We start from the raw sequence: 18,602 nt of genomic DNA, 5'->3' as shown, positions 1-18,602 counted from the left end.
TTCAATGAATTCTCAACTCTTAAAAGATATGAATATTTACATACAAATCTAGATTTCCAGCTCCTTTCCAGCTCAAACTAAAGTCTGAGCGTATCAGGCGTAGATTCCAATAGAAGCCTGGTGCCTGAGGTGCAACGCTGCTGAAGAGCTCGCGGGAGAAGGGTTGTAACAGGCTGTTCACGCAAATTTGTGCTGCACCTTGGAGGGTGTGATTTGTCAATGCCTGTTAACAGTAAAAGGAAAAAGTGCACACTCACTGGCCTGGAGGTCCAATTCTCAGTATCTGCCCTAGGGAGGGGAAATTCCCACGCAAGTGCACAGAGAGGGTAAAGACTGCCCTTCGTTGCATCCTTGTTTGTTATAGTGAAGAACTAGAAACAACATAATGTCCATCAGGAGAGTTACAGGTAAATAAACCACGGTCCATGCTATATCTGTGCTGTGGTGACCCGAGGAACAGCTGAAAAGATAAGATGCGCTGAAAAACTTCTGAACAGAACAAATAATACATAGTAGTATTCTCTCTTTCTCTCTCTCTCTCTATGTGTAGAAATAGGACCTGAAGGCTCTGTACCACACTTATCACACTAGACATCTTTATTGAAGGAGAAAGTTTCCAAGATTGGCAGTAAGTGGTTAAAAGGGAATCTACCTTTAAGTTGTTAATTCTTTTAACTAGGAAAATGCATTTCTGTATCACTGTGCAATTAAAACTTAATTGAAAGTGTAGGACAATGCATTTGGCGTTTTGCAGACTGTCTCGGCAGAGCAGGGGGCGTGGAAAACAGATTTACAACATCTTGAGGAGTAAGTGGGAGGTAAAGAGGCGGAAGTCGAAGCAAAGGGAAAGAGGAACATGGCAGGGGGTTAGAGTCAAGGCAAAGTTCTTTGCTGGTTGCTTTTTCACTAGAGTGACTGAAAAACTCAATAAAGGCATTTTGGCCTCTTCTTACAGGGCATTGCTTCTACAGTAGAGCTTGGTGTTTACTTCTGAGCCAAGATCGCAGCTATAACTTGTGTTCTGACTCTTCTGGTATAGAAAAGTCTAGAAGGATTTTGATGGGAAATTAAAGTTGTTTGGTAGGATAGGACCATAAACTCTCTATAAAGGTGAAACAGTCATATGGGGAAAATGTAGCTTGAAATAGGATACAAAGGAATGTCCCATGAAAAAAGTGATTAACTATGTTGTAATAATCGTTGTGGTACATTATTAGGTGGTTATTAAAAATCATGTTTTCCAAGTTTTTTTATTTGAAAATATGGGGAAATGCTGGTAATACAATGTTTGATTTAAAAAATTCGTGCTACAAAACTGTTTATGCTGTTGAGTCCAATGGCACTTACGAAAATAAGTGTATATGCATAAGGGAAAAAAAGAAGGAAAGCACTCAATTGTGCACAGTGCTTCTCTCTGGGTGATGGGGAAATTGGTGATTTTATTTTTCGTGCATTTCTGTTGACACAACAATTTTCTATCGAAAACATTATAGCTTTTGTAATTCCCCAAAGGAACTGTTTTTAAAACTGTAGTTTGAAAATCATTTATGAGGGAAGACAGCCAAGGAAGGATTTCTGTTTGGCAAGGAATCAGGCAGGCAGGCCCCAAGCAGCCTTTTGGAGACTTTGTTCCCATTTTGCCCAAATGTCAAATGTCAGACTTCCACGTGGTTAAAAGGATGTAGAATGATCGGCTTCTCGGCTGGATGACAGATGTCAACTCTTCCATCCTCCCAACCCAAGTCCTGTTGAGTGTTCTTAAATTTAAAAGAGAAAACAGAGAATTCAAATGGGCTGGAGACACAAGCTGGCAACTGAGGTTTGGCCCTGTCTCCTTGGGCTGACCCTGGAAGGGCTATGCAATCTGCAGAGAGAAGAACGCTGCTCCTCGCCACCCTGCTGAATCCCCCTCCTTTCCACCAACATGGCAGGAAGCAACACAGCCTCATGAGTAAGCCTGAAAATTCCAGAATCAAACAAACCCATATGGAATCCTTGCTCTTTTACTTAACAGCTCCGTGGCTTCTGGCAAATTCTGTAACTTCTTTGTACTTCAGTTTTCTCCTGTGTAAAAAGGGGAGGAAATCCCCACCTCACTGGGTTCCTTTGAAGACTAAATGGAATAGAACACATTAGAGTGGACACATAACAATCATTGAATCAGTGTTTTTATTCTCAGGTTGTCTAATTTTATTTTCTTCTCACTCTACTTTATGACCATAATTCAGGGGATGGAATGAGAAAGGACAGTTTGGGGAGAATTAAAAAGAGTTTAATCTTTTTAATCTGCAGATTTTCCTGTGAAAAGTCAAGCATCCCAGTTCCAGGCTGGTTATCGACCTGAAGACAATGAACCAATCTGTTGAGCACTGTTTCCTTCCAGGCAGTGTGCCTAAGGCCCCTTTCAGGAACATGACCAGGTTTCACATAGATTATATTATCCTGTCATGTTTTATTCAAATAAGTCCTGAAAACAGCCTCTTCTTGCCATCTCTTCAGCAACCACGCTGATCTAAGCTACATCGTCTCTCCAGAAGTGACGGCAATAGCCTTCTTCTTGGCCTCTCCACTTTCATGCTTCCCATTTCCAGTGACTTTGGAATCAACCAAAATAGGAGAAGAACCAGTCTGGAGAGAGTAGCGTTATGTGTGGAAGCCCAGGGACTTTGGAGGCAGGGAGACTTGGGACTGAGCCCTGCCTTGCTCAGTAACTAACTTACCTGTGGTCACAAGGGTAGCAACTGGCGAAGCCGCTTTTGATGCCCATGGCTGCCTGGCTCCGGAGACACCACTGTGGACCACCCTGCTTGCAGTCACCCATCATCGCTATGAGAAGTGAGCATCAATGTGCAGCTGGCTGTCTCTGCAGCACTAGGTAAGTGCCTCTCACTTAGGGAGATGACTGTCACTCATCCTTCCTCTCTGCTTCCCCAGCACCACAGGGAGACGTTTACCCACCAAACACATCATAAGATTTGGGGGAGGGCTGCTTCAGGAAACATAGTATGTAGCCAAAAATCTTTCTCTGCAACTTTTTAAAGCCAATCTTTGAATTAACCAGAGGTCTGATAAGATCTTTCCTATGTATATCTACTAAAGGTGAATTTGTATTTGTTTTTGTTCACGAATACATCAAAATGCTCATACCTCTTCTTGATCTGTGTTGGGGGAGTTGTGGTTTTAATATGATTTTTTTGAAAGAGTGAAAAGCAATGCTTTAAAATGAAAATAGGATCACCACATGATTTCATCATCTTGTGGAGTTCATTCTATTACCACCTTGTCTTCTGGAAGGAATCTCGTTTTGGTTTAATCTTTTTGGGCTCCCTGCTCAGCTAACTAAATGTTTAGCTTGGAGTGTTTAATTTCATATTCTATAATTGTCTTAAGAAATTTTACAAAAAAGGCAAAACATGGTATTTAGAACTGTTCACTGTGGTGGTGTCTAAAGTAGCGTGGTCTGTAGTAATTCTACGTACAAGAGGACAGCAAAAGAGAAATGGCTTGCACATAGACACAACGAGATATCCTGGAGCCATCAAAATTGTAATCATGCAACTTATGAAAAAACATAAGGGAAAATGAATGTATATGATATAATTATAATATTACAATATTATGTAATATAATTATGACTTAGGTACACAAATAGTAAAACAAAATAGTTTGCATTGAATTGGACCATCAGGCAGTCCGTATGCATTTTATTGAGCACCTGCTATATGCCAGGCACTTTCATAACTATGAAATGATCAATATAAAAAAATATTTGCAGGGACTATGTAAAAAGAAGATTGAATCAGAGACATGGGATTACGATGGACTGTTTTACGTTTATTCTCCTCTAACATTTAAAAAAAATTATGGTTTCATAATTAAAAAAGGGAAAGAAATGTTTGAAATAGTATCATGATAAAAGTTGCAAATGCTAATTTTGTGCTAACTTAATCCAGGCACTGCTCTGAGTGGTCTGTGTATATTATCTGATTTACTTTTATAATGATGGTATTATCAATAACATCATTCCCATTTTATGGTGAAGAGACTGAGACATGACGCGATGTTTCATATCAAGCCCAATGTCTTAGAGCTAGTTTGTAGGAGAACTCAGTTCCAGAATGTTCTTAACTACTGCTCCAAACATATCACACAAGGGTACACAGCACAATTATGCATGTGGGATTTCCTACAGTATTGCAGTGTGTTTTGGCCTTTGGAGTGGATGCCTCCTCAGTTATACTGGAGGGTTCTCTGCTTTTCCTGTTTACTGCTCCCCCAAACCCAGACTCACAGCTGACACTCAATCAATTTATGGGTAAACCAATCCCACTTTAATAAAAGGGGCCAGGAATTGGGTTGTCCATTTCATTTTTTCACAGTGTCTGTCAACTCCGTGAGACTTTTATAGAGTTTTTTCTGTGTGCCCATGCTTCCAAATTGAAACAGACGATTCCAACCCAGTTCACAAGACAAGCAAAAACGTAAACTGAGAAGCTGGTGATAAAAACAGGAAATTATTTCACCCTGGGAATATTCCAGAAACCAAGTTTGAATAATTGCTTCATGTTCAGTTGGACACAGGTTCACTCCCAGGTTGACTCACACATATAAATACTCCTGACTACCTTATGATTGCTTCGTACACACATACACACACACACACACCCTTGTCTTTCCACAATGCTAACTATGCAGCGTGAATCAGTCACTTGACTTCAGAGCACTGAGCTCTTCATCTCAACCTGGGCTCCTCTCTTTCTTGCATACGCACATGCAATACAACAGCAAATCCTGCCCGCCCCATGTTCTAAATTTGCGACCTACTTTATAGGCCAGCACATGTCAATTTTGGTAAATATTCCATGTACAGTTGAAAAAGAATATATATTCTTCACTTATTGGTTGCTTTCTTCTATAAATGTCAGTTAGGTCAAATGCGTAAATAGTATTGGTCAAAATTTTTCTGTTCCTGTTGATTTATTTTTGTTGGCTTGTTTATTAGTTACCAATAGAGGAATGTTAAAGCCTACTGTGATGATTGTGGATTTCTTTATTTCTCCTTTTAGATCTGGTGGTTTCTGTGTTATATATATATTGAGGCTATATGAGCAAGTGTTTGTAGATTTAGAATTGTGCTATCTTTCTGATGAGACTGACCATTTTTGTTATGATAAAACATCTTTATCTATTATATTGCTTCTTATCTTAATATCTACTGCATCTGATACTGGAGTAATAATCAGTTTTCTTTCGGTTAGTTCATGCATGCAATATCTTTTTCCATCCTTTTATTTTCATTCTTTTTGTATACTTATACTTAAGGTTTGTCTCTTGTAAGCAGAATATAGTTGGGTTTTTGTTTTTTCATTTAGTATGACAATCTTTCTTTTAATTGGAGTATTTAATCCATTTATGTTTAATGTAATTACTAATTCATTACTAACACAATACTAACATATTAGTAGTTGTTTTCAATTAGTTCCATCTGTTATGAGTTCCCTTTTCTCTCCTTTGTCACTTTTTAAGTTAATGAGGTCTTTTTTAATATTATTTTTTCCTCCTCTCTATTAGCTTATTATTTCCATATTTTCTTTTTCTTTTTAAATTACCCTACAGATTACAAGTATGATCCTTGACTTATTAGAGTCTAATAAAGTCGGTGCTTTGCTACTTCTCAGGCAAGGCAATGAACTTTGGATGTGTTTAATTCTTTTTTCTTCTTACCTACCTCTTGTGCTATTGCTGCCAGAAATTTTAATTCTACATATATTTTAAGCCCCACAAGACATTATTATTATCTTTTAATGCAGTCAATATTCGTTTAGATTTACCAACACATTTATTCTTATGCTGTTTTTCATTCTTTCCTAAATTTTTATTCTTCCATCTGAGATTATTTTCTTTCTCCCTAAGAACTTTCTTTAGTCTTTCTTTTAGTTAGAGTCTGCTGGCAACATATTCACTCAGCTTTTGTTTGTCTGAAAATATATTTATTTCCTCTTAAATTCTGATGGATATTTTTTACTGGGTGTAGAATTATAGGTTGGCAGTTGTTTTCTTTTAGCCCTTAATTTTTTTTTAAAGGGTTTTATCTTTTGGCTTCCATCAGTTCTGTTGAAAAGTCAACTGCCAGTCCCATAGTCTCTTTCCATTTAAGTGGACATTGTGTCTCTGCTCCAGGATGCCTTCTGACCAATTCTTTGGTCTAACTTTTGTAGTTGTCTTCAGTACGTGAGATGGTCTGCAACTAGCTATTTGGATATGTTTCTAGAAAGAAGTTTTACGTATTAAATGGCTTTGGTTTTCCCCAGACGATGTTGGAGATAGCAACTGGAGGTTAAGGGAATGAGGGACGATCAGAGGGAGAGAGATTAAGATAGAAGGAGTAGTTTTACTTGAGAGGAGTGGACCCCAGAAGATTAGCAGCAGTTTGGGGCCAAAGGAAAGATACAGGGGACAGAATGTCATTTTCTGAAAATAAATGGCCCCAGAGCCTCAAAGACTGATATCCAATATTACATTTTATATTTCTCTTTGTCATGTTGTACTTCCTTGAGGTAACTGAGATCCAGAGAAGTTAATCAACTTGTCCAATCTCACACAGCTAGTACACTTACTGAGATTTGAACCCATGACAGTAGACTCCAGAGCACACACTTTTAACCACTAAACTATACTAAAGACCAGAGACTTTTAAGCTTTTCTGATTATAAACCATAGTAAGAAATACATCTTGAATCTGTATATACATACTCAGAATCAAAACTAACCTTTCACTAATCAATACTACCTGTAACACATCATGAGATATTCCATTCCATTCCATTCTATTCTATCCTATCCTGTTCCGTTCCATTCCTTCCCTTCCCATCCCATCCCACTCCATTCTATATGTTGGATCAACATTAATGGATTGGGCCCTAGTTTCAGATAAAAATCAGTGGTAAAGACAATGATTTACCTTAAGGATTAATAAAGTACATAGCTCTGATTTGCCAGGGAAAGCTCAGAAATTGAGAAGGAAGGGCAAAAGAAGCCACTTATCATTGTCTTTCAGAGATTTAACAACATAACAGCTTTGGCTCACCCACTTTAGATTCTCGTAGTTGGCAGCCTCCAGTAGGTACTTGAACTTTGGGCTGGCATTGAGTAAGTGGGGACGTTATGTTGCCTGTTTGGGAGTGCATCTTAGCCCTCTCTATACAGTATAGCAGCAGAGTAGGCATCAATAAATGTTTGCTACCTGAGTCAAATCACAGGTCGAGGGGGGCGTCTCGGAGTCTTCTCTGCTCTAATATCCTCTATGTAGCCCCTGAATGAAGAAGGCTACAACATTTCTCTCTGAGTCAGAGTCAACAGCAAAAGAATCTCCTAGAATGGTCATTTTTTCCAGAGTTGCTATCTTAGGCTGCTGTGGCACTGAGGGACTAAAGAAAAATCACCACCCCCCCATTCCAGAATTTCCTGTCCTATCTTGTGGTTGACTTAAAACATTTCAACTCCCGCCTCCCTCTTTCTCACCGTCTCTTCTTCATGGTTAAAGACGTTATAAATTTGCAAAGGAAATGATTAAGCAAATCCAGAGATTTTGGCTAAGGGACCTGATTTTTCAAGGCCCTCGTTTTTGAGAGCTGAAGAAATCTGTATGATGAAGGGTTTGTGCATGAGTTTTTAGCCTTAGTCAGGACTGGTGCATAATTTCCTGTTTTTGTATCCTCAACACTGCTAAGCTACTTGTGAACAACTGGCCGGCAAAGATAGGGAGGGGGTGGGGGTGCGGAGAGAGGGTTGTGAGCCAAGAGGGGAGGAGAAGGCTGTTCTTTCTTCAGTTCTGGCAGAACTTCTGTGAAAGTGGAAAGATTTTTTTTTTTATAGACAGTGAAATAGAGACCAGAGGCAGATTCTAGACGTTGAAGTGGGGGGCGGGGGGTGACTGGTAGAGAGGAGAAGAAACAAGTTTGAGCAGGAATTTTAATGGGCTGCCAGATACTCAAAGAGCAGTTGAATCTCAAAATGTTCCGATAAGCATGAACATTATTAGGCACTTATTATGTGCCAGGCACAGTGCTAACTGCTTCGCACGGAATATATCATTAAATCCCACAGCAACTCCATGAGGTGGATGCCACTATCATCTCCATTTTATGGACGTGAAAGTGAAGCTTGAAGAAGTTAAGTGACTTGGAATTCCAACCAAGGCCTTTGGACCCTGAGCCTGTGTTCTTAACCACGACTCTTTTCTGAAGATAAAGAAGGTGACAGGGTTGTCGCTGGGACCATAATATACATGTTCTTTTATTTAGATCCAGGGTGGGGGGTGGGGCCCTAACCAAAGTGGCTTTCTGATTTTTTTTCCTCTCACGTTAGGGCCTCAGATTGTGCTAGGCATTCGCCTCTTGACTCTTAGTTCCACTTTCCATGGTTCCCTTCAAACTGCATTTCCCAGGGGCCATTGCCAACTGTCTTCTGGTTGGGTGCAGCCAGTGGGAGGCGCTGGCGTGGAGATATTTGTCCAGTGCCCTCCTGTCAGCAGACAGGAAGCTTCGGGATAGCCCCACTCTGGTCCCGGCTACTCTCAGCCAGCTTCCCCCACTGCCCCGTGGCGCTCCATTTCCCACAGGATTCCGGGCTCCCTGCTCTGGTAACGTCACCTCTTCTGTCTGTCTGACCTCCATGGTAGTTGCAGCTTGCCTCTGTGTCTAGTCTCTGGGAGGCCTCCTTGTCACGTGCTTGTCTTTTCAGCTCTTCCAGCATTTATTATTTATTTATTTATTTTTGAGGAAGATTGGCCCCGTGCTAACATCTCTTGCCAATCTTCCTCTTTTTTTTTTCTTTTTTCTCCCCAAAGCCCCAGTACGTAGTTGTGTATCATAGTCGTAGAGTTGTAGCTCTTCTAAGTGGGACACCGCCTCAGCATGGCTTGATGAGCAGTGAGTAGGTCCGCGCCCAGGATCCGAACCGGCGAACCCCCGGCTGCTGAAGTGGAACACGTGAACTTAACCACTACTCCACCAGGCCGGCCCCTCTTCCAGCATTTTTAAAACTAGTGCTCATCTAATGTCCCCCTTTTGAACTTCTTGGCACAAGCTAGGTTTTCCTGACAGAACCCTAAGTGAGACCCAGACATGTGTGTCTTAGACACAGACCCTGGGAGAAGAAGTTAGATGAAAATCGTTTATTTGGGAAGTGATCTCAGAAAGCACAAACAAGGGAGAGTGTGTCCACTGGTACGTTACCACTGTGGGCAGCTAGGGTTCAGGCTTGCTGGGGACCCTAGTGGGAACATGTAGAAGGCACCTCAAAATCATCCCTCTGAGAGATGGGGAAACTGAGATATTGATCTGTCAATTTCCATCCCTTATTGGATGAGGGTGGTCCTTCGGGGCATAAAATTTCAGGCATTTCCAGAATGCCCTATACGTGGGCTGATAAGTTCTCACAGCCTCTGGAGAAAGCCATCAAGAAGAAAAGCACATAACGGAGAGATCACTGAGGTGGGAGGCTATTCGTACTGCAGGTAACTCAGAGGTGGGCTGAAGGGGAATGAGGCGGGGCATCCACAGCATCTGCTACTATGGCAACCTGGCTCATATTATAAGTAGATACAACCAAGGACAGTCAAAGGCAGACAGAGGCCCCTCCCCAGAAATTCTACTTTACTTTAGAATGGGATGGACCCAAGGGAAAATCAACATCTTTCTTTTTCCTCTCTCTTCCCTCCTTTCTCTTTTCTTGGATGAGCCAGCCAGCCACCTGGTTACCAAGATGGAGAAAGACTGGGACACAGTTTAAGGATGTCCCAAAGATTGGATGGCCTTTGAGCGCATGAAAGAGAAGACGTATGTTCTACCTTGAGCAGATGTCATTTGCATCCTCATCATGATGCTGACTGAGTGCTTACTGCTTGCTGGGCACGGTACTCACAAGCCATAAATGCATTGTCCCATTTACTCTTCTCAGCAACTCCCTGAGAGAGTTAACCATTATGACTCCCGCTCTACAGAGACCAAACTAAGGCTCTGAGAGGTGAAGTAACTTGCTCAAGATCTCACAGCCTTGGGTCATAGGTATGGATCATCTGGGTGGATCGTGCAGCCAAATTCCAAATCCACATATATGACACTTGGAAATAAGCATTTAAGCATCCTGTTAAGGACCAAAGCCATTTGGGGGTTTTATCTATGTGGATATTTCTTATACTCTTTAAAGGTACTTAAAAAGAAAATGATTATACTTTATAATATAGATGGTCCCCCACTTATGATGGTTCGACTTACAATTTTTTGACTTTATGATGGTGCAAAAGTGATATGCAGTCAGTAGAAACTGTACTTCGAGTTTTGAATTTTGATCTCCCCCACCCGGCTAGTGATATGTGCAGCTCCCCGTCAGCTACACAATTACGAGGGTAAACAACCGATACGCTTACAACCATTCTGTACCCAGACAACCATTCTGTTTTTCACTTTCAGTACAGTATTTAATAAATTACATGAGATATTCAACACTTTATTATAAAATAGGCTTTTTGTTCATTTTGCCCAACTGTAGGCTAATGTAAGTGTTCTGAGCACGTTTAAGGTAGGCGAGGCTAAGCTATGATGTTTAGTAGGTTAGGTGTATTAAATGCATCTTTACTTATGATATTTTTGACTTACAGTGGGTTTATTGGGATGTACCCCGATCCTAAGTCGAGGAAGATCTGTATCTAGTAGACAGTTCAGGTCACCCAATGAATCCAATGGATATTCATTAAATTGAGTTTGTATTAAATCCTACCTGTAACCAAAATGCAAATCTGACTGTGTCACCCTCCAGCTCTGATCTCTTCCATGGCTCCCAGCTGCCTTCAGGAAAAAGTTTACACTTCTTACTATGGGCTCCTTACTACATGTCTGTGATGATCCAGTCTGTGCCTCCTCTCCAGCCTCCACCGTCTTACCTGTCCTCCCGCAGCCTCACTCCAGCTACGCTGAACTACTTGCCATTCTCTCTGTGGACTCTGGGCTTTCGCATTTCCTGTTCTGCTGGAAACCCCTTTGGCCAACTCTTATTCATTCTTTGTGAGTTAGCTCAACTGTCAACTCCTCAAATGGCCAACCTCCATCCCCCGTAGTCTTGTGGCGGTGCCTTCCTCCGAGTTCCACAACACCCTGCGTTTACTTATCTTGTATCATTATCGTCTTTTCGCCTGTCTATCTCTTCCACAGACATGAAAACATGCCTTTATGAGCTTAGGCTGGGCTTCAACCTTGGCTTCAACCTTGGCTCAGACATGTGTCCTTGGGCAAAGATCCTTCTGCTCTCTGAGCCTTAGTTTCCTCATCTGTAAGATGGGCAGTAAACAAGGTAATTCATGTGACACACAATACCTGGCATATTGTAAGGTCCAATATTAGCTGTTACTATCTTTGCATCTTCAGGGCTGGTCTTTTTCAGGTGGTGCTTGGTGAAGTGGTAGCTCTACCTGGACCAGTGGTTTTCAAATTTTCTCTGCATCAGAACCACCTGGAGGGCTTGCTAAAACGGACTGCTAGGCCCCACCCCCAGGGTTTTTGATCCAGTGGGTCTGGAGCGGGGCTTGAGAATTTGCATTTGTCATTAGTTCTCAGGTGATGCTGGTCATTATGGGACCAACTTTGAGAACCACTGGGGTAGGCACCTGGGGAGGGTAGCTATCTGGTTACAAGTGATCAAACACTCGGTGCTAAAATAAACTCATACTAGAGCGTAAAGCAACTGACTCACCAATGGATGTGACCATAGAATATTTATCTATCAATTTGTCCATTTAGCCCATATTTATTGAGTATTTACTATGTCCAGGCATAGTACTAGACATTGATGATAGAGCAGTGAATGAGACAGACAAGAAGGCCCCTGATGTTGAGCTCACAGTCTAATGGCCCAGCTTCAGATTACACAAATCCCCTCAGTCTGAACTGAAAGGGCATGGTTGGTTTGGGGAATGGCCAACCTTAAAAATATTAATATTAATAATTGCTTTATTGTTGATTGCCTCATTATAATTTCCTTTTCAATATTGATATGACCAAAAGGATAAATCGAAACTGATTATGGTAAAGTTAATCCCCTTGTCTGGAACTGCAGCCATCATTTGTCATCCTGGTCTTAGGATAAAGTCAACTCATGGAACACGGCAGAGCAGAGTCCCAGAGATTCAGAGCCACGCTGTGACATAATACCTGTTATATGAAATGATGACTATCCCTATTGTTATTATTGTTATTATTAGCCAATTTGAGTAGGAGTTTTCTGTTACTTGGTGCTGAAAGTCCCCTATGATATAATAGTTCTCCTTTACTAAGTGCTTATTATGTGCCAGCCACTGCACCAACTGTTTGGCATGCTCATCTCACTCCATGCTCACAGCACCTCCATGAAGTAGGCACTATTATTATCCCATTGTTTAGGGAGGAAACTGAGAGGTTAAGTCACTTGTCCTCTGGTTGGGTGTGGAGACTTGAGAGGTAAGGCTGCTCGGTGGAGCGTGATGGGTTGGCAAGGATAACTGAAATACTTTGCAATGACACCGACTTAAGTGGTTTGCCATCGCGCTATGCTTCCTTAAGCTTCTTCCAAGACTGAGCTGATAAGAATGGAAAAACAAACCAACCCACTTTATCTTTGACTAGCGGGGCAGGGAATCACAGAAGGCAATTGACTTGCCCAGTTTGGCCCTCTTGTTCTAGTTCTCTTCGTTAAACTTGACCGCTTTCTAGAAGTTAATCAACAAACACATTCCTAAGAGCTTCTTTGGCCCAACCTCCTTGCTAGGCAGTCAGGGAAAAGGGCCTGGCTAGAGATTGTAGGACCCTAGGTCCTGGAACTCCCCCATGTGGCCGGATTTAAACAAAAACATCTTTCAGTGAGAGTAAACATGTAAGCAGCGACAACTACCAGAAAAGCAGCTGGGGGCCATTTTGTCACGAAGCGCTCCTTTGGGGAAAAAAAAAAAAGCCATACAGGTGCATGCCAGTCCCCTCTGAATAAGATGTCACAAAAGAGGCAATTAAGTTCAGTTAGAAGCATATAGCTTTAAATTAGATAATGTATTCAGAAAGCATTCTATAAACTGTAAAGTGTGATAATGTAAGGCATTATTATTATTGTCCTTACTTCTGTGAAATTGCATGGGTTGCTATGTCTGCTAAGCAAGTTAAAGGGCCAGGAGATGGAGAGGCTAGAAGGAGCAACTTTCTGGGGAAGGCAAACAGAGCCGAAAGAGTTAAACTCCCCAGAAAACCAATTTATGCAAAGGGCTGGATCCTGACGGCATTCAGGCCAGCACTAAAGATCTGAATTACAAATTTACACAATTTGCTGCTCAGTAAGTAATTTCTTTTCTTCCTAATGGAGCCTGTAATTTCCAGTGGGCCCGTGCCACTTTATTTTCCCTGATAGAGTGAACAAGATCTAGACCACAGAGGAGCCTGATTCTACTCACCGTGCGAATTGCCTTTTTTAAAAGGCTTAAAAAGGGACATTGGGAGGATGGTTAAAATCAACCCTTATCATCTGACATTTCTGCAAAGCGCATTTCCTGCGTTTGCAACTTGGGTGAGTTAATCATTGAAATCATTTTCCTTTCCTTCTCTTTCAGGGAGGTAGGCGAGCTGATTTTATTTTTTAAACCTTAAGATCAACTTGGAGCTCTTTGACATGAGAAATAAACATTTGTCAGGTCCAGTGGGTAGAAATCTGCTCCCTTCCAGGCACTTATAGAAGGAGCCAGCAGGACACAGATTCTAGTCTCTTGGAATCTAATTTAAATCTGGACTGTTTGCAAACAAACAAGGACAATCCAGAGTGTGTGTGTGTGTGTTTGTGTGTGTGTTTAAATCCCTGATAATTTGTTTAGAGAGCCGAGGGGGTACAACAAAAACACAAGAATTTCACTTTCTTTCTCTTTTTCTTCCCTTTTTGGCATTTCTTTGGGTATATATCCCCTGCCCCAAGATGATGGATTCATGAGGGACCTCCTGGGCTCCTGAGAACAACTACGCTTTTGAATGAATTCTTTTATGGGTATCAGTCAAAAAGTCACCGTCAGCTGTAACTGGAAAGCAGTTTTTTTTTTCCCAATGGCGGCCATTTCAGTTCAATAGCTCAATTCTTGGAAAAGGCCACTTCTTCTTGACCTTGAAGAAGACGCACTTCTCTGTGCACCTAAAAATAAATAAGTCAATAAGTAAATGAGTTTGTAAATTGAAAAAAGGTCACCGTTGCCCCTCCCCCACAACTTGATTTCTCTTTCCGTTTCAGGGTGTTAATGTTTTGCTGTGTGCAAGTGTTGCTGTCTGAATGGCATTTCTGGGCTCCGTATTTTGAGGAACTTCAGTCCCTCTGTAAATCCATGTCCCAGAAGTTTTCCTGAGCTCACCTGGAGAGTGTCTGCTCTGTGTCCACACGAGTTCAGCATGAGGCATGGAAGTTAGTATTTACTGTAAATGCATCAGAAATGGGCTTTCAACTCAAAAAAAAAAAAAAAACCCACAAAACTCCAAAATGCAGTTTTAACTTGCTTCTTAGGCTACGACTGAATTAAGAATCCTCCAAATAAGTCATTTTTTGAGTCTGCTCTGGCTTAGATTTTCTTGCCTTTAAAAAACAAACAGGCAATTTCATTAAAAGATTGCTCTCTTTTTTGGCTAGGAAGATGGGAAACCAGTTACAGAAACTGTTGGCATACTTTGCAGTGAGATTCTCAGCAAACAACCTCTTTTTAAAAATTTTTATATTTTTTTCTGGGGAGGCGGGGGGTGGGAGAGGTCCTTCTGCGTTAGTGACTCAGTCTGGCCTGGGGGCGTTTCTCATCAGGGCAAAAAGCCCCTGAGCCCAGTGAGGTGAAACCTGGAAATGATACTGTCGCCTTTCTCAATGGTCTAGCGTGGCCCGAGCTCACCAAAGGTCGCACCAGGCAACCCCCTGGTGTTTGGACCAGGCAACCCCCTGGTGTTTGGAGACAAAGGAATAACCAGCTGCCTGGTTTCCTGAATCATCCCACGTTCTATGATGGCGTGCGAGCAGGGAGAGTCCCCCCCCACCAAGGGCTTCCCCCAAAGGGTTTTTTCCCGATTTGTGCCAAGTTAAGCATTCGGACATGAAGTGACATGAGGTTGTCTCAAGTGGGTGAGTCACGGACACTGAGTAATCTCCAAGTTTGGGCAGGAGGTCTGAAGAAACTGACCCAGCTGCAAGGAAAAGACCTCTGGTCTTTATTTGAAACCCAGCATTCAGCCAGTTCACACTGGGAGCTAGCAGGCCCCAGCAGCAAAGGGCCCCCCAAATTTGGTTTTTTAGAGATATTAGTTTTTCCCCAAACACCTTGTTGCCAAAGCCATGGTTTTATTTGCCTAAGGTGCAGACTTGTCAGGAGAGTATATTCAATGTTTATTTCCGATCAGTATGTGATGGTTTGCACATGGGATGGATTTGTGTGAGCCAGTGTGTATGCGTGGATCTGTGTTAGTTACATGTATCTATTTGTGTGTGTGTGAATATGAGTGTGTATATGCATTTACCTATTCCGGTATGTAGTATATAAATACGAATGTGTCCCCGTATCTGTCTATTCCTGCATGCAGTGTATGTTTACATGTATGAAAGTGTGTCTACGTGGTATAAATACATATCTGAATATACGTGTGTGTATCTGCAGTAAACACTGCAGATGCACTCGTCCTCCAGCTGCTAAGGGATCCAGCTTCTCAGCTTGATGGGAGCAGCTTGCCTGTTCCCCACCTCCCAGGGTGGCCTATGACTCACCACCAAGGATGCAAAGGCTGGCGCCCTTGCCTCAAGGTAGAACCAACTGTGTGGTGCAGTTCATGCTCTAGAGCCTCCCGGGGGGATCAGGACAAAATTCCCCTCCAGCTGAGACCAGCCCTTGCTCAGCTCCTTCCCTGTCCTGTTCTCTTCTTCCCTTTCTCTAGGAGCCCTCCCTCAGCATATCATGTGCATCCAAATCCCTGTCTCAGGCTCTGCTCTAGGGAGCCTGGGCTAAGACAGTACTTTTATAATGTGCCTGTGTGTATATGCACATACACACGCACACACTTTGTAGATGTGTGTGCTCATAAACAAGGAAATCTAGGAAGATCTGGGGGAGAAGAGAAGCTAGAGGAAGAGCACTGATTTCATACTGTGGGAGATAAAGCATCTCAGACACAGAGTAGGAGAGACCTGCTTTACAAGTTGACAATTAAAAGATGCTTTAGATGTAAATGTATTTTTTTATTAAATCAGAAAAAGGAAGATACAGTATACATGATATCAGTCAATCTTTGCTACTTTGAATTACATTTTAATAGGCTCATGGACCTATTTACTCCTCTGTACAAGTATTAAAAACAACTCAGGTATTTGAATAATCTTCTGTAAATTTTTATTAACTGGGGTTACGGGAAGGGTTTTATCAGAGCACATCCTGAGAACATTAGGAAATTACAGACAGACTCGAGATAAGTGTCAGACAGAACAGATGAAGCAAGCCCCTCGGCCATCTGAGAAACATTAATAATGTAAGATTGCAGAGACCAAATCTTTGTTAGGGATACCAGTTGAAGGATTAACATGGAGCCCTCAGCGCCCCCTTGTGTTGCGTAATAAGCTTGCAACTTCATTTGTTTTGTTTTGCATTGTTTTTTAGGAAGTTGTAATCTTCGCCCTTGTCGCTGAGCCTAAAAAAGCAATTGTTTTCCCAAATCATCTCAAGCCCTCTCCAGTCAATCTTTTCCCTCTCGTCAACCACTTTCAAGGACCCTATTTGAAAAACGACTCTTATTCATTCCCTTTTCATTCCCCGCACATTCCATTCCAGGAAATTGGCAACCTCCCAGCGCCGAGCCCATGTTCTCCCTCCTTGAAATGTGAACTTAAACAAACAGATTTTCGTCTCTCCTCTAAAAGGTTAGAGGATGAGCACGTATTTACTACAAAACGTAATTCCTTCCACCAGGCATTTTTCTTCTGCAACTTACTCGTCACTGCCATTTTTCATAACTTAACCAGAATGCCTTCCTCCGTCCCCTCCCTCCCCTGCTTGGCAACCAACTCTTCTGACCTTACTAATTAACTTGCTAAACCATCTTTACAGCTATTTACCGGGAAAGACTTGACCAGAGACGTAAATAATACACCTCAATATACAACAGCTCAGGCTTATTTTGTAGGCAGAATTTCATTTGATGGCCATCAGAAGAAAAAATATATACATGGAGTGGGTTTGGGGAGGAGATGGAGTGGGGAGGAGACATCCTGGTGGCAGGAGGACTTGGTGGGGACTGTAGTGATTTGTTTACTTGGATTTGCCAACAGGTCCGATGGATACGGGGTCTGTCTGCACTTGAGCATCCAACATCCGCTTTGGTCCCTGGAAAAAAACACAAAGACGTTGCATCCTGATGAAGATCTGTTACAGCAACAGCGACAACTGTCATTTATTTAGCACTTACTCTGTGCCAAGTGCTGTGCAAAGTAAATAGACCTTATTCGTGGGTGGTGGATAAGAGAATGATCTCCAAGCAGATGCCCGAGTTCAACGCCCAGTTATATTTACTTTCTAGCTTTGGGAAATCTCGGACAAGTTATTTAACTCTTTGTGTTGCACTGTCTTCATCTTTAAAATTCATCTCAGAGGGTTGTTCATATAAGATTAAGTGAGTTCATACTTGTAATGCCCTGAGAACAGCGCCCGGGGTGTGGAGACCTTCCATAATTACAGCTCACTTTAGTCTCCCTCTCGAGTCACTTGCAGACCACATTGCCCTGTTTAACTTTCTTATCAAACACATCACCATCGGAGATGATCTTATGATCTACGTTGCTTGTCTAACATCTGTTTCCACCAGAACGAAAGCTCCGTGGATTCTGTCTGCCATATCCCGGGTGCCCAACAAGTGCCCAGCACAGAGCAGGAGTCCTTCACGTGGACTGAATGTGGGTGAACAAACCGATGAGTCGAGGACTGTGATTACTATTGTTATGATTATTATTTTACCTTTTCTGTCAAGTATAATTTATATACAGTAATATTAACCCTTTTTATGTACGGTTCTATGAGCTTTGGCCAACACAAATAGTCATGTAACCACCACCAAAATCAAGATATAGAGCAGTTCAATTATCTCCCAAATCCCCCTGTGCCTCTTTGTAGCCAACCCCGCCCCCACCTCCAGACCCTGGCAACCACTGATCTGTTCTCCATCCTGGGAGTTTTGCCTTTTCCAAAACATCATCTCAATGGAACCACAGAGTACGCAGCCTTTGAGTCTGGCTTCTTTCATGCAGCGTAATGGATCTGAGATTCATCCATGTTGCTGCATGTACCAGGTGTACAATTATTGTTGGCCTTATTTTATAGTGTAGTATATATAGTGTAGGGTAGTATAGTAGAATACTGGATAGTATATATGGTACAGTAAAGTATATATAGAGTATAGATGGTTTATATAGTATAGTACAGTACTATATATATGGTATAGAGTAGTAAAATATATAGTATAGTAGAATATATATAGTATAGTATATATACATAGTATAGGGTAGTATAATGTAGCATAGGATAGTATAATATAGAA

The 18,602-nt window shown here is 41.8% G+C and overlaps 1 protein-coding gene and 1 long non-coding RNA gene across 2 annotated transcripts in view; one reads left to right on the top strand and one right to left on the bottom strand.

Moving 5' to 3' along the window:
• The first annotated feature begins 13,314 nt into the window (after nt 1–13,314).
• LOC147914184 (uncharacterized) lies at nt 13,315–18,065 on the top strand. The gene is made up of 2 exons (XR_015555550.1): nt 13,315–13,581; nt 17,341–18,065. It is a non-coding gene; the product is annotated as an uncharacterized LOC147914184 (long non-coding RNA).
• Nucleotides 16,249–18,602, bottom strand: part of BCAS1 (brain enriched myelin associated protein 1) — a 109,699-nt gene continuing 107,345 nt past the window's right edge. The window contains exon 12 of the mRNA XM_014787328.2: nt 16,249–17,395. Coding sequence (XP_014642814.2) covers nt 17,321–17,395 — 75 coding nt within the window. The 3' untranslated portion in view covers nt 16,249–17,320. The remainder of the gene's footprint in view (nt 17,396–18,602) is intronic.

Source organism: Ceratotherium simum, chromosome 21 (assembly GCF_057802395.1).
Source record: "Ceratotherium simum simum isolate JZ-2026a chromosome 21, ASM5780239v1, whole genome shotgun sequence".
NCBI lineage: Eukaryota > Metazoa > Chordata > Mammalia > Perissodactyla > Rhinocerotidae > Ceratotherium > Ceratotherium simum.
The sequence above is the reverse complement of the archived record's forward strand: the minus strand, read 5'-3'. Positions and strand labels throughout refer to the sequence as shown.